The sequence below is a fragment of the Anolis carolinensis genome, chromosome 1 (assembly GCF_035594765.1).
Source record: "Anolis carolinensis isolate JA03-04 chromosome 1, rAnoCar3.1.pri, whole genome shotgun sequence".
Classification (NCBI taxonomy): Eukaryota; Metazoa; Chordata; class Lepidosauria; order Squamata; family Dactyloidae; genus Anolis; species Anolis carolinensis.
The window spans coordinates 57303924-57317798 of record NC_085841.1 but is presented as its reverse complement, the minus strand read 5'-3'; the positions used below and the strand labels follow the sequence as shown (position 1 = coordinate 57317798).

Genomic DNA, 13875 nt, shown 5'->3' with positions numbered 1-13875 from the left:
CATAACTACTATTTATTTTTCCCCTTTGAATTGCTTTTATGTGTTTTCTACTTAAAACCAAAGAACATTCATGCACACACACACACATCTATACATATATAACTCAACAACAGTTATTTATTACCCTTTAATACTTTTCTGATCCTCAAAAAAGCAGCGAAAATGAGCAAAGGGATCGTATGTGACCTAGAATTTGCACTTCTGTTCCAAGATAAAAATAGAACAAGTTATCTCTTCTAACCTTATTGAAAGTGTAATGAAGCAACTGAACTAGACCTCATTATGAGCAATATTTAGCTTCTTATAAAATGGATTTTGCTTCATTCCTACCAACAGTGGCTAGTAAGAAAATTAAGCCTTTACATAAATTTATTCTGGGACTAGAGTGATTATGTGTCTGGCTCTACCAGGGACAGTCTTCTATTTGTAAGGCTCTCAGTGCTTCAAGAATAAGTAAAGTTCAACCTTTGGACTGAATGGGGTTGTTGTGCGTTTTCTGGGCTGTATGGCCATTTTCCAGAAGTAGTCTCTCCTGACGTTTCACCCATATCTATGGCAGGCATCCTCAGAGGTTGAGAGGTATACCTCACAACCTCTGAAGATGCCTGCCATAGATGTGGGTGAAACGTCAGGAGGGAATACTTCTGGAACACAGCCATACAACCTGGAAAACACACAACAACCCTGTGATTCCAGCCATGAAAGCCTTTGACAACACTTTGGACCAAATGTTCCCCACAGGACCTTTTTGTAGACCTCGGTTTGTCTGAAATCCTTAACCCTCCCAAAATGTGGTTCTCTATTTGCCCTAGAAAAGGGCTGTTCACAGATAAAATCAATTTAAAGCTTTACTTAAATGAAAACAGACAAAAAATCATGTCTTTGGGAAGTATGCACAAGACACCAGCAGCAATGCAGTTGTCTAACTTAAGTTCCAAGTTCTTTAGTAGTTTAATTAAAATATTAAGCAAGAAAGAATTATTGTAAAAGGTTATTACCCAAGGTGTTTTTAAGCTGTATCGATAGGAGTATAGTGTCTTGATTGAGAGAAGCAATATTCCCCTCTGTATTCTGCTTTGGTCAAACCGAGAATACTGTGGCTACTTGTGGACACCACAATTCAAGAAAGATTTTTATAAGCTAGGAAGTGTCTTAGAGAAGGGTAACCAAAATGATCTAGGTTTGAAAGCCAAACCCTACCAGAAGCGCATTAGGGAGCTGGATATGTTTACCTTGGAGAAAAGAAGGCTGATAAGGGACGTGATAGTTATGTTTAAATATTTAAAAGGATATCACATTGAGAAGCCTGTTTTCTTCTACTCCAGAGACTAGGAAATGTAGCAATTGATTCAAATTACAGGAGAGAGGTGTTCCCCCTACACATTAGGCATAACATCCTGATGGTAAGAGCTGTTTAGCAGTGGAATATGCTGCCTCAGAATGTGGTAGAGTCTCCTTTTTTGGAGGTTTTTAAGAAGAGGCTGAAAGGTCATCTGTCCGGAGTGCTTTGATTATACTTTTTTGCAGGGCAGGGGTTGGACTGGATGGCCCTTGTAATCTCTTCCAACACTATGATTCTGTGAATCTATGTAAGCACCTTTATTTTAGAGCTGAAATGAAAACTTACTATGGTGTTTTTATTATGCTATTCTATTTTGGCATTTGTAAGTGCTAATCTTATGGAAATCCTTGACAGCTCAAAAGTGGCTACCCATGGTGCTTTTTCCTAAATTCTGTTATGAACAAAAAGAGGCAAGAACCCTTCCCTTCCCACCATTCTGCATGAGGACAGGGTTGTGAGTTTATAATCCATACTCCAAATGTCCACACCAAATGATAAACAGTTCTTAGTTTGAGCTATAAATATTAAAATAATGGATTATAAAATAATCACAATTCCTTATGATTTGATTATTCTGCATTCAATAGTGATGTAAGATAAGTGTTAAACCTTTGTGGGCATTATGATTAAAAACAAACAGATTTTTCCATAAGCTGTATTAGGGAAATTATCTGTTTGGCGCACATACTTGCTCTCACAGCTGCTTTCTCATCTTTTATTTAAATGTCAATCCTGAAATCTTTTTATGTCTGATGACATAATGCTATAAAGCTTAACCAGTGAATTTGGCTAGCATTTTCAACTAGGTCTTCACAGACTGCCATAAATGTCAGATGACTAGAAAGTCCCATAGTACTTTTAATGCTCCGTTTTTAATACATTTATTTAGATATTAGAGTAAGGTATGCAACTGACAGATCAGCAAAAAGTAAAGTTGAACCTATATTCAAAAACCTTTTGCAAGGTGACCAAGAAAACTGACACTTTGGGACGGAATTATCTCATGAACTTCATTCATTCGCTGTTTAATTTATCATGATTATTATGATTTATTATGAGTTTGTCAAACTTCACAAATGTAAATAAAAATCATTTATTTTATGCATATGCTATTCAAAAGCTTTACATTTGAAATAGCAATAAATTGTTCTCTCTCAAGTGGAGGTACATTTATTACAAAATACATTAGATGTATGCATCAATTGAGTGTTACAATCAATATTAATTCTAAAGCAAGATCAAGCATATAAAATATTGAATGTTTTAGAGGCAAAATGCTTCAAAGAAGAAAGGTTAAATACTGTTACCAATATCCTGTCCTCAGGGCTGTCTTTGTAAGCAAGGTATATGACCTTTGGGGACGTTCAAAAAAACTATGTAACACTCGGTATTAAGGAGGTTTCTGGCCTGTAGTCATTTATCTTTTCCTTTCTCATAGCATTGTATTTGAAACTCCAGGGTGCCCAGAATATTAATTCAATAAGATCAAAATATTGAATAGAAAAGCATCTTTCATATACCCTGTTTCCCCTAAAATAAGACATCCCCAGAAAATAAGACCTAGTAGAAGTTTTGCTGAGTTGCTAAATATAAGGCCTCCCTCGAAAGTAAGACCTAGCAAAGGTTTTGTTTGTAAGCATGCCCGCCGAACAGAACACCAGAGCATGCAGGATCGGTAAATGTATGTACCATATGGACATGGAAATAATGGTAGTAACAAGAAATTCTTGATAGGATTCACAGTTTGTCTGGTTATGCTGGTTTGTGATGACAACTACTATACAGTATATAATAAATGTTGTTGTTTTTTTTTTTGTTCAACAATAAATGTGAATTCTTCTTCATGGAAAAATAAGACATCCCCTGAAAATAAGACTTAGAGCATCTTTGGGAGCAAAAATTAATATAAGACACTGTCTTATTTTCGGGGAAACACGGTATATTATATCCAAGCAGAGTTATATAAAGAACAAAGCAAAACACATCTAACAACAATCCTACTATTTCTATTGGCATTATCAGGACACAGTGGTGTTAACTGATATATGATTTTTAAATGGTGGTGTTTTGCATCGTAAAAGGATTTATGTCTAAAACACTGCAAAAGTAGACTGCCTCATGAACTTTATTTTGCAATTATTTCATTATCCTAAGGCATCCATGATAATTAAAATCTTAGTTCTATCACGAGAATGAAGAAATACTACACAGAATAAATTTTAAATCATGAATCTACACATAACTAAACCCCAGTTACTCAGTGGGTCTCTTCTAGTTGGAACTTTCAATAAGACTCAGACTAGTATCCATGCGAGGATTTAAGAAATTGTTATGTGGTTTTGCGGGGGGGGGGGGGGGGGCTCATTTTATGGTACCACATAGTCTTTGTAGAAAACCCCAGATGAATCCATACCACAGGCCATAAAAGAACCCTGTCTAAACCTGTAGAGAGCTGCTACCCCTCTGTTTAGGCAATGATAAGAGAGATGGACCAGGAGTGAAATGTGTAATAGCTAGCTAGCTACATGTATTCACTAAGGTCACCAGAATGGGGAAGGTTACTGCTATCTCCCAGATAGTTCAACATTTCAGAATCTTACATACAAACAATGCAAGTGAAAACTCCAAAATCATTTTCTCATTCATATACATAAAGATATATATGAGATAAAATGTGCTTTTTGCGTCTCATCAGAAGAAAATTTATCGTTTCAGAGGCTGTCTGCATAAAATTGGTTTAAGAATATGATTTTGAAAAAGTAGTTTTATGACTGGTGATTCATTATTTGTAATACACTGAGTGTTTTCTCATTACTCCTAAAATGTCACTTTACAGAGGATGTTTTTGTGAGGCAGGGGAAACTTTGCATTTTAAAATAGAAAAAATAAAATAAAATGCAACATTGTAATCCATAAATACACACAACATTCAGCATTGGGTGATACATTGATCGGATCATAAAATTATCACAAATCTAACAAGCTTTTAAAGGGTTACTGTGAATTTTTCAGGCTGTGTGGCCATGTTCCAGTAGCATTCTCTCCTAACGTTTCATCTGCAACCTCTAAAGATGCAGGCCACAGATACAGTCGAAACGTTAGAAGAGAATGCTGCTGGGACATGGCCATACAGCTTGAAAAACTCATAGCAACCCTGTGATTCCAGTCATGAAAGCCTTCAACATGGAAGCCTTATTTGTATTGTAACAATATAATAGTATTGAAGCAATACAATTCTGCATGTATTGAAACGGGTCAGATGATGTAACATTGAGCAAGACTAATTTAGAAGATGGAGATTGTACATCCAGTGATAAATAGAGAAAGTATCAATATATAGTCCACCTATTCTTTCTGCTGGAAAAAGTCTGGTTAAAGCTCTCAATGATTTGTTTGTGATTTTTGATTTGCTCATTGCCTTGGGCAAAACATACAGACTTCTAAGATAATCTGGAACAGGAGCAGTGCAATAATCTTTATACCAACAAAGCTGGAGACTAAATATAAATGTTATGCCAGACAGAAAAAAATTCAGATTTGGTAATTAATGCAGATGTGCATGAAATTTTACTTCATTTCCTTCATGCTATCATTTCGTTTTGACCGTTCATCTACACAAAACTAATGAAGACATTTTCATAAGAAATTAAAGGCAACACGAAAATGAAAGCTGCACAGTCATCGTGCTTGCTTTCGTTTTCCTTTTGTTTCAGCCTGTAACAATAAGCAGGTACTGAGAGAGGGCTGCTTTCCCATTATAACTGATGTGTACTAATGGGTCTTAATAATATAAATATAAATAACGAATAGTTACTCTGGTACACTAAGCTGAGTCTGAGAGAGGTCTGCTTCCCCATTACAGCTTATGTATACCCATGGGTCTTAATAATAATATTAATATAAATATAAATAACAACAGTTACTCTGAGACTCTAAGCTGTGTCTGAGAGAGGAGTGCCTCCCCATTACATCTGATGTGTACCAATAGGCCTTAATATTAATATTAAGAATAACAGTTATTCTGGGACCTTAAGCTGGATCTGAGAGAGGAGTGCCTCCCCATTACATCTGATGTGTACCAATGGGTCTTAATATTAATATAAAGAACAACAGTTATTCTGGGACCCTAAGCTGATATAATAAGCAGGTACTGAGAGAGAGCTGCTTTCCCATTGCAGTTGATGTGTACTAATGGGTCTTAATAATAATATTAATATAAATAACGATAGTTACTCTGGTACCCTAAGCTGAGTCTGAGAGAGGAGTGCCTCTCCATTACATCTGATGTGTACTAATGGGCCTTAATATTAATATTAGTATTATTATTAAGAACAACAGTTATTCTGGGACCCTAAGCTAATATAATAAGCAGGTACTGAGAGAGGGCTGCTTTCCCATTACAGCTGATGTGTACTAATGGGTCTTAATAATAATATTAATATAAATAATGATAGTTACTCTGGTACCCTAAGCTGAGTCTGAGAGAGGAGTGCCTCCCCATTACATCTTATGTGTACTGATGGATCTTAATATGAATATTAATATTAAGAACAACAGTTACTCTGGGACCCTAAGCTGAGTCTGAGAGAGGGCTACTTCCCCATGACAGCTGATGTGTGCCAATAATAATATTAATAATAACAACAATAATACTCTGTGGAAGACCCAAACGTTTTTAAAGTTGATGGGCTAAAAGGGGTTGAAATGCCCTCCATGTGTGGTGATTTTCACCCCTCTAGCCCAAAAACCGAGCTGGGGGGGGGGGGAGTATGAGCCTCAGAAGCCCTCTCATTTCAGCCAAAGGTCCAAAAAAATTGTTTTTTTTCATAAGCCAGACTAAATTCTGTCCGTATTGGTGCCCCATTTTCATTAGTGGAAAATGAGACAAATATGAAAATGAGACAAAATGAATGAAACTACACAAAACGAACAGCAATTCCATACAAAAGCACAACACTAGTAATCAACATGCCTAATAGCTAAGATGAAGTGCAGCCCTCACTGAAAAGCAGTCCCATATCATTGTAAGTTAAGAAAGAATTCTGGGAGAACTAAAAAGCTCACAGCTAAGACATTATAGGGACATAATTAAGATTTTATTCAAGTCTTTTGTATTTTCTAAGTATATTTTTTTAAATAAAAAGATTGAATTATTAGAGAACTGTACTTTTAATGCAGCAATCTCCAACAATGAATAAGATGAACAGGTTAGTTCCGGTAATAAGTGAAAGGAGGAGCAGCAGCAAATAATTACTTTTAAAATTTAATATTCCAGCCTTAGGTATAATGGAGTTGTGAGTCTAATTTTTTTTCTGCTGTGGCAACAGTTCTGTTAATGCATTTGTATGAGTTAACTGTTCTTGTTGCTCTGAGAAGGAAAGAAACATTTAGGCAGGCATATCTTCAAATAGATAGCTCCATGCAATTTTAGAAATATACACTATCAACTCTAATCTAGACAATGCTTAGATAGTACAGGTTCTTTTATTATGAATGAAGAAGGCTGCAAAGAACTTGTAAAGCTCTAGGAAGCTTTGGCAAGGTTCTCTTATAATTTTTTGTAATTTTAATCTAGTCCATGTGATTGCAGTCAGAATTGGGTACAGGACTAAAGTGGCCCCCTTTACTGCAGTATTGACCCCTTTTCCTGGAATGTAATTACATCCACCTTTTTGCAAGGCGTTTATTTGATTTATAGATGGTGTATTTATAGATAGTGTATCAAAATGAAACTAAAACATTACTTCAATATCAGAGATCACAAATTTTGTATTAAAACAAAATTAAAAAGAAAAACAGCTTTAGAAAACTGGGAGATTTGAAGTCATCTGTTGTAACATAACTGTAATAAGAATAGAAAAATAGGAATGTAAAACAATGCATGTGCAGAAGATAGTGAGTGGTTAGAAAATGAATCTCTAAGTGGAGACAGAAAACATTTCGCTTGATAAGTTGTCATACCACTGGCCCTTCCTTTCCAGCCCAGGATCTTCTGAGCACAGCAAGATAAATTAGGCCAAGAAACAAAGACTGCCATGGGTCGATTCAAAACAAAATGAATTTTTAAGATTCTAGAAATCACTTTTTCCATAAATATTCTTCTCTTTCTTTCTTTCTTTCTTTCTTTTTTCTTTTTCTTTCTTTTTTCTTTTTTTTTTTTGTATAGTAGCTACCAACAATAACTAGCAACCTCTCCCATAACCACCTGCCCTACTTCACTATTTTATTCCTATATTTTATGAACTTATTATATGCCTGTCAGCAACTAATCTGGATGAGCCAGGAGCTGTTCTCAGAAGCAAAGAATTTAATGAAGACCTGAGACAGCAGCTTGCCTGGGCCATAGAGGTGAAACTGATATTTTCCCTCCCCACCCCCACTCCTCAGGCAGCTGAAGCCATAGCAGACTGACCACGTCTAGGTCTCTCCCAGCTGTTGGGAATCTTGCTTTTTACCTTGATTTCCTCTGACAACACCAACCTGCTCACCCTTCTCACTCCCTTCCTTCTACTTGCTAGTACTATTGCCTGTATTTGAGCCTCATCATACTTACTGAAATCAGCATCCTAGGATGCTTCCACGCCTTTTTCAGGATGGGGCCCCATGCCGGCCATGACACACAACTCTGTCTCCAACTGACATAGAAGGTAGAAGTGCCATTGGACACTTCCCCCAGAAAACAGGAGGCTTCTCCAGGAGGGCGACACTTTCCTCATGTGATGAGGAAAGTGTCGCTGAGCGGTAGCTGTGCGCAGAGTGACAAATTCACCCTGCTGCCCCTCTCTTTTGTTGCGGAGGCCAAACAAAGCAGGTTGCTTCATCTGGCCTTTTTGATGAGGCTCACCTATAACTTTCTTTCCCTCACTTGGGTCCAAGACCAGCCCACTTTTGATGCAATGGAAGACCAGCTAGATATATTTATTATATTGTAATACAGAAGTTTGTATATCATTATTATTTTTTTGGAAAGCCACCAGTTTACAAGGCAGGTAAAATACAACTGACAAATATGACTACTAAGAAACACAAAAGCGTATATGACATTGTTGGTTCATAGGCTCCCTTCTGAACCATTGGACCACTCTAATTTATGACGGTTTTCTCACTCTCCCATTTGGTTTGAAAAAATAGGGAATAGTTTTCATGTGATATTGAACTTTTAAGTTGGCAGATGCCAGTCCCAAAGCTCCCCAGTGAAATATTAAAATTCTTTGCTTGTCTCCCTCCTGGCAACAGAGATGAAGTTTATAAAAAATACTGGGCTTTGGGGTCAGCCAAATTATTCCTGCCATCTTCAAAGCCCAGAATATTGGTTTAAATACAGCATCCTCTCTCCTAGCTGGAATAAAGCACCTGAGCAGAGACCATTATTGAAAGGCTAGGGAAGCCTGGCCCTGAACAGCAATGAAGATATTTGCTGAGACTGACATCTGGATATTGATATTATGATGTTTCCTTTCCATACTGCCCACAAAATGTGCATATAAAATCCATCTGAGAATTGAGTTTTTTACAGTAACCTTGAAAAGTCTCTTCTGAATTCTTATCAGAAAAAATAAAAAAACAACACAGACTGGTATTTTACTATACCTTTCATACACACTGTATATTGCAGACACATTCAAAATCACCAGACTTCAAGTATGAATGAAAAAAATGATTGCGTGGTCTATATACAAAATAAATATATACCAAGTGATGAGCTAGAGGCACACATTATTTGGAAGGCTTTGCATTTAAAAGCTGTATTTATTCATTATGCTTCAATTTAGAAAGGTGAAACAACTTGGGAGTTGGAAAAGATAGATGCATTGAAAGAAAGTAAATATTTATACAACACTTGTACATGCACTTTACACCAAGGAAATAAGCTTACCCAAACTATGAGCATATATGGAGCATAGCCACAACATTTCATGTTGCTGCTTATTTTATGGTTTATTTTTCTGCTCTTTGTACTGAAGGCATCTATTGTTTCTGTTTACAGTCAACTAAAATGTACCATTCAAAGTGCATACATCTTAGTCACTCAAGCAACAACAAAAAAGACAATATCTCAGCACGGCTTTGCTTCCACAAAGCCACTCCATGGACTGATTCAAACCCAAGTTTCTGAAAAAAGATTGCTGCAGAACATAGGGATATGAAAAATGTCAATTGTTTGAGCATCCTTTAAAACAGGTTATTTTTACACGTGATTTTTTAAAATGGCATATCCAGATTTGTAAAGATATTTACCGGCAATTGATCCCATGGCACTCAATTTAACTATTATTTACATTACCTACATAAAGAAGCCAAATATCAATAATGCAATGATTAATGTGCTTTTCAATGGTTGAAAATGGTGCTATGTTTCATTTTCTGCCTAGGAATGATTTCATCTGATTTTTTAAAACATATCAACAAACATTCAACTACAAGTAATCTCAGGACAATTTACATATATAGCATTACAAAATAACTAATACAATATAATAATGTTAAATTATAAAATAAGGACCATAACATCTATTTATATCAATAAGAAAATCAACTGATGCATTATAAATCTCAGGGCAAAGAACATCCCAGAGGGGATGTTTTGACTTGGATGCTGAAAAGAAAACAATCCTATGTCCTCTCAGGGTGGCATTCCAAAGTAAGAGTGCCACCAAGTAATGCCTTTCTCCCTCTAGTGCAGGAATGAGCAAACTTTGGCCCTCCATATATTTCGAATACCAGCTGTTAGGAATTGTGAGAGTTGAAATCCAAAACACATGGAGGGCTGAAGTTTGCCCATGCCTGCTCTAGTGGCATTTGGAGACAGGCTTGCTTTCAATATCTTTAGACATGCAGAGAATGAAAGCTTTTCATCAGATATTTAAAAGAGAAATCATAGGATGGGAAGTCCAATTCATAATTGCCCTATGGACAAAATATTATCTTTACATCATTTGCTTCCTGCTGGATAATGTGTCAGAAAATTTTAAAGCTTCATGAAGCTCATTGCTAGAATCCTATTCGAATCTTTTTCTTTCCCTGATGGCACCTTTCCACTGACAGGTTCCTACTTCACTTGAATGGGAGTAAACCATAGCTAGTAATAAAATGGAGGTAGTGCAACCATGGTAGTTTGTACATTCGGGCTCTAACGTACCTCTATTATATTTGTGCAGCAATCCCATAAGCAACAACCAGAATCATGATGCTGTACTACATTAGGTGCTGTGCATTTTTAAAAAAACTATCAGCAAAAAAGAACCTTCAGTTCAAACAGCTTGTGTTATCAGATGCAAAACATCTGAAAGTACGATTTTGGAATTCTGACTCTCGTACTCGCCTCATAAATTCAATAAAACAAACCTTTCTTTTGTTTTAGCAAACATAGTTAAAGATTAATGTTATTCTATTTGCAACTTTGTATTTCTATTGCCACCAACCCCTAGAGAGAAGTTTTCTTTGTTACCTCTTACCGACAGTTATTTTGACAGTTCTTTTCTGAAAGGCCATCCTCATCTTCTCCCACAATATCCACAGCCGAAAATATCAGTGCAACCAGAATTGCAAAGCAGCAAACCAGTGCAAAGATCACAATGCATTTTTGCTGGGACTGAAAGAGATTAAGGAGATTAAAATGCAGACAATAAAAATGCCAGGAAATGAAATTATAATTCTTATGCTGGTAAAACGAACGGAGTACAGTATGTTGCAATGATTATTAGCATAACAAGTTTAATAAAAACATTTTTGAATCTCATTTAGTTTGATTTAAAACTTATTTAAAATGACTAAAACTCCAAAATATAGTCTCTGAATCTTGATAAGAACATTTAACTGTTTTTTTTTTACAGTCTGGCCACAATGGAAATTCATATTAAAATAACCTCTGTGTAAATTAATACTTTATAAATGAGTATCACACATTAAAATATGAAACAGAGTTGCTTTTTTTTAAAAAAAAATCATGTCACCCATTTTACCTTACAGACACTATGATGTGAACATGCACATAAAAGAATAGTTTCAGTATACATTGAAATTGAAAAAAGCACCCTGTAGGAACAATATAGCCTAAAATTATAGCTATATAGTACAGTCCCCATATCCGCAGAAAATATATTACAATATTCTTCATAGCTACCCTGTTTCCCCTAAAATAAGACATCCCCAGAAAATAAGACCTAGTAGAGGTTTTGCTGAATTGCTAAATATAAGGCCTCCCCCTAAAGTAAGACCTGCCAAAGTTTTTGTTTGGAAGCATGCCCACCGAACAGAACATCAGAGCATGCAGGATCGGTAAATGTACATATCATAGAGTGTTGTACATGGAAATAATGGTAGTAACAAGAAATTCTTGATAGGATTCAGTTTGTTTATGCTGGTTTGTGATGACAACTACTGTAATAAATGTTCATTTTTTGTTCAACAATAAATGTGAATTGTTCTTCATGAAAAAATAAGACATCCCCTGAAAATAAGACCTAAAGCATCTTTAGGAGCAAAAATTAATATAAGACACTCTTATTTTCAGGGAAACATGGTATCTGAAACTATGGCAAATAAAGAAACCCTATATTCTTACACTTGGTCCAGATATATACCATAGAATCACACTAGTGAGCCTTGTAGACTTGGTCCTGGATGATAGTTGGAGTTTTTATGTAGTTATCTATTTGTGGGAAATGAAGGAAAACTACTATTTCTAGATGTCCTAGTCATCCGCAAACCAAGTCAACAAATGGACCACGCAGTCTAAAGAAAATCTATACTAACCATCATCCAGGATAAAAAAGATGCACACTAAAAGCCCTGGCAGATAGTGCAAATGGAATCTGCAAACCCCACCTCCTCCAAGGTGAACTGAACCATCTAAACTGGGCTCTGCAGGCCAATGGATACTCCATCACAGACATCAGAAGAGCTGCAAGACCAAGAACAAGCTATAAGAGTAAAGACAAAGATCCACCCAGAGGAAAAGTATTCTTACCATACATCAAGGGAACCACTGACCACATAGGGAAACTGATGAAGAAATATAACCTACAAACAACCTACAGACCCACCAAGAAAATTCAACAAATGCTACCTTCAGCAAAGGACAAGGGGATCCTTTAACCATTGCAGGAGTCTACCACATACCATGCAGCTGTGGACAAGTCTACATAGGGACCACAAAACAGCACCCAAACAGAAATTTTAAAATGCATGCACTGCAGACTAATTCAACCAGAAAAGTCAGCTATAGCAGAGCGAATGATAAACCAACCTGGACACAGAATATTATTTGAGAACAAAGAAATGCTGGACCACTCTGACAAACATCATGTCAGACTGCACAGAGAAGCCATTGAAATCCACAAGCATGTGGATAATTTCAACAGAAAGAAGGAAACCATGAAAATGAACAAAATCTGGTTACCAGTATTAAAAAACATAAAAAAATTAAGGCAGTAAATGAAGAACACCACACAGAAACGGGAATTCCAGACAGCAAACAATCAAGTGCCAGTTAAACAAAGTATGCCTCCAGACAAACAACAGCCAGGTTACTTCTATGCAAATACCCTCACTGATTGACCTGACAGATGCAAGGCTACTCAATGCTAATCAAACTTGCTAATTGATGCATTCACACTTACTGAAGCTCAATCCTGACAAGACAGAGGTCCTCGAGGTCAGTCGCAAATCTGATCGGGGTATTGGGTGGCAACCTGTGCTCAACGGGGTCGCACTCCCCCTAAAGCCGCAGGTCCGCAGCTTGGGGGTCCTCCTGGACTCAGAGCTGACACTTGATGCTCAGGTGTCAGCGGTGGCCGGGAGGGCCTTTGCACAATTAAAGCTTGTGCGCCAGCTGCGACCATACCTCGTGAAGTCTGACTTGGCCATGGTGGTCCACGCCTTAGTCACCTCTAGACTGGATTATTGCAATGCACTCTACGTGGGGTTGCCCCTGAAGACGGCCCGGAAACTTCAGTTAGTCCAACGCGCGGCTGCCAAGTTGTTAACTGGAGCAAACTACAGGGAGAGATCTACTCCCCTGTTTAAAGAGCTCCATTGGCTACCGATCATTTTCCGGTCCCAATTCAAGGTGCAGGTTCTTACCTATAAAACCCTAAACGGTTTGGGACCCGCCTACCTTTGTGACCGCATCTCCCTCTATGAACCCACTCGTCTTCTTCGTTCATCCGGTAGGGCACTTCTTTCGCTCCCGCCACCATCCCAGGCTCAGTTGGTGGGGACAAGGGAGCGGGCCTTTTCTATTGTTGTTCCCCGGATATGGAATTCCCTTCCGGAGGAGATCCGGCAAGCATCCACCCTGGCTTCCTTCAAAAAGCTGCTTAAAACCTGGCTTTTCCGCTGCGCCTTTGGATAACCGAGCCCATAGCTATAGTAGTTGCACGGGCCATCTTTTTGACTTGAAACACTGCACTTTATTCCTCTGCCCCAAAGCATCTTAGAATATAATATTGTATTTTAGTTCTAGTGGTCCCTCCAGGCCATCCTCTCCTCCATCCCAGTGGTCTTTTTTTTTTCTTTTCAGATTCATATGT

General features: G+C 37.3%; 1 protein-coding gene across 5 annotated transcripts in view; it reads right to left on the bottom strand.

The window, feature by feature from the left end:
• Positions 1 to 13875, bottom strand: part of pld5 (phospholipase D family member 5) — a 146647-nt gene that overhangs the window by 71438 nt on the left and 61334 nt on the right. For 3 of the 5 annotated variants that reach the window (XM_062975000.1, XM_062975004.1, XM_003215837.4), the window contains exon 2: positions 10798 to 10934. The exons of 1 other annotated variant lie outside the window; for it this stretch is intronic. In XM_062975000.1, coding sequence (XP_062831070.1) covers positions 10798 to 10934 — 137 coding nt within the window. Of the gene's footprint in view, positions 1 to 10790; positions 10935 to 13875 lie in introns of those variants that run through there. One more of the 5 variants, XM_008123836.3, reaches the window with a different exon arrangement.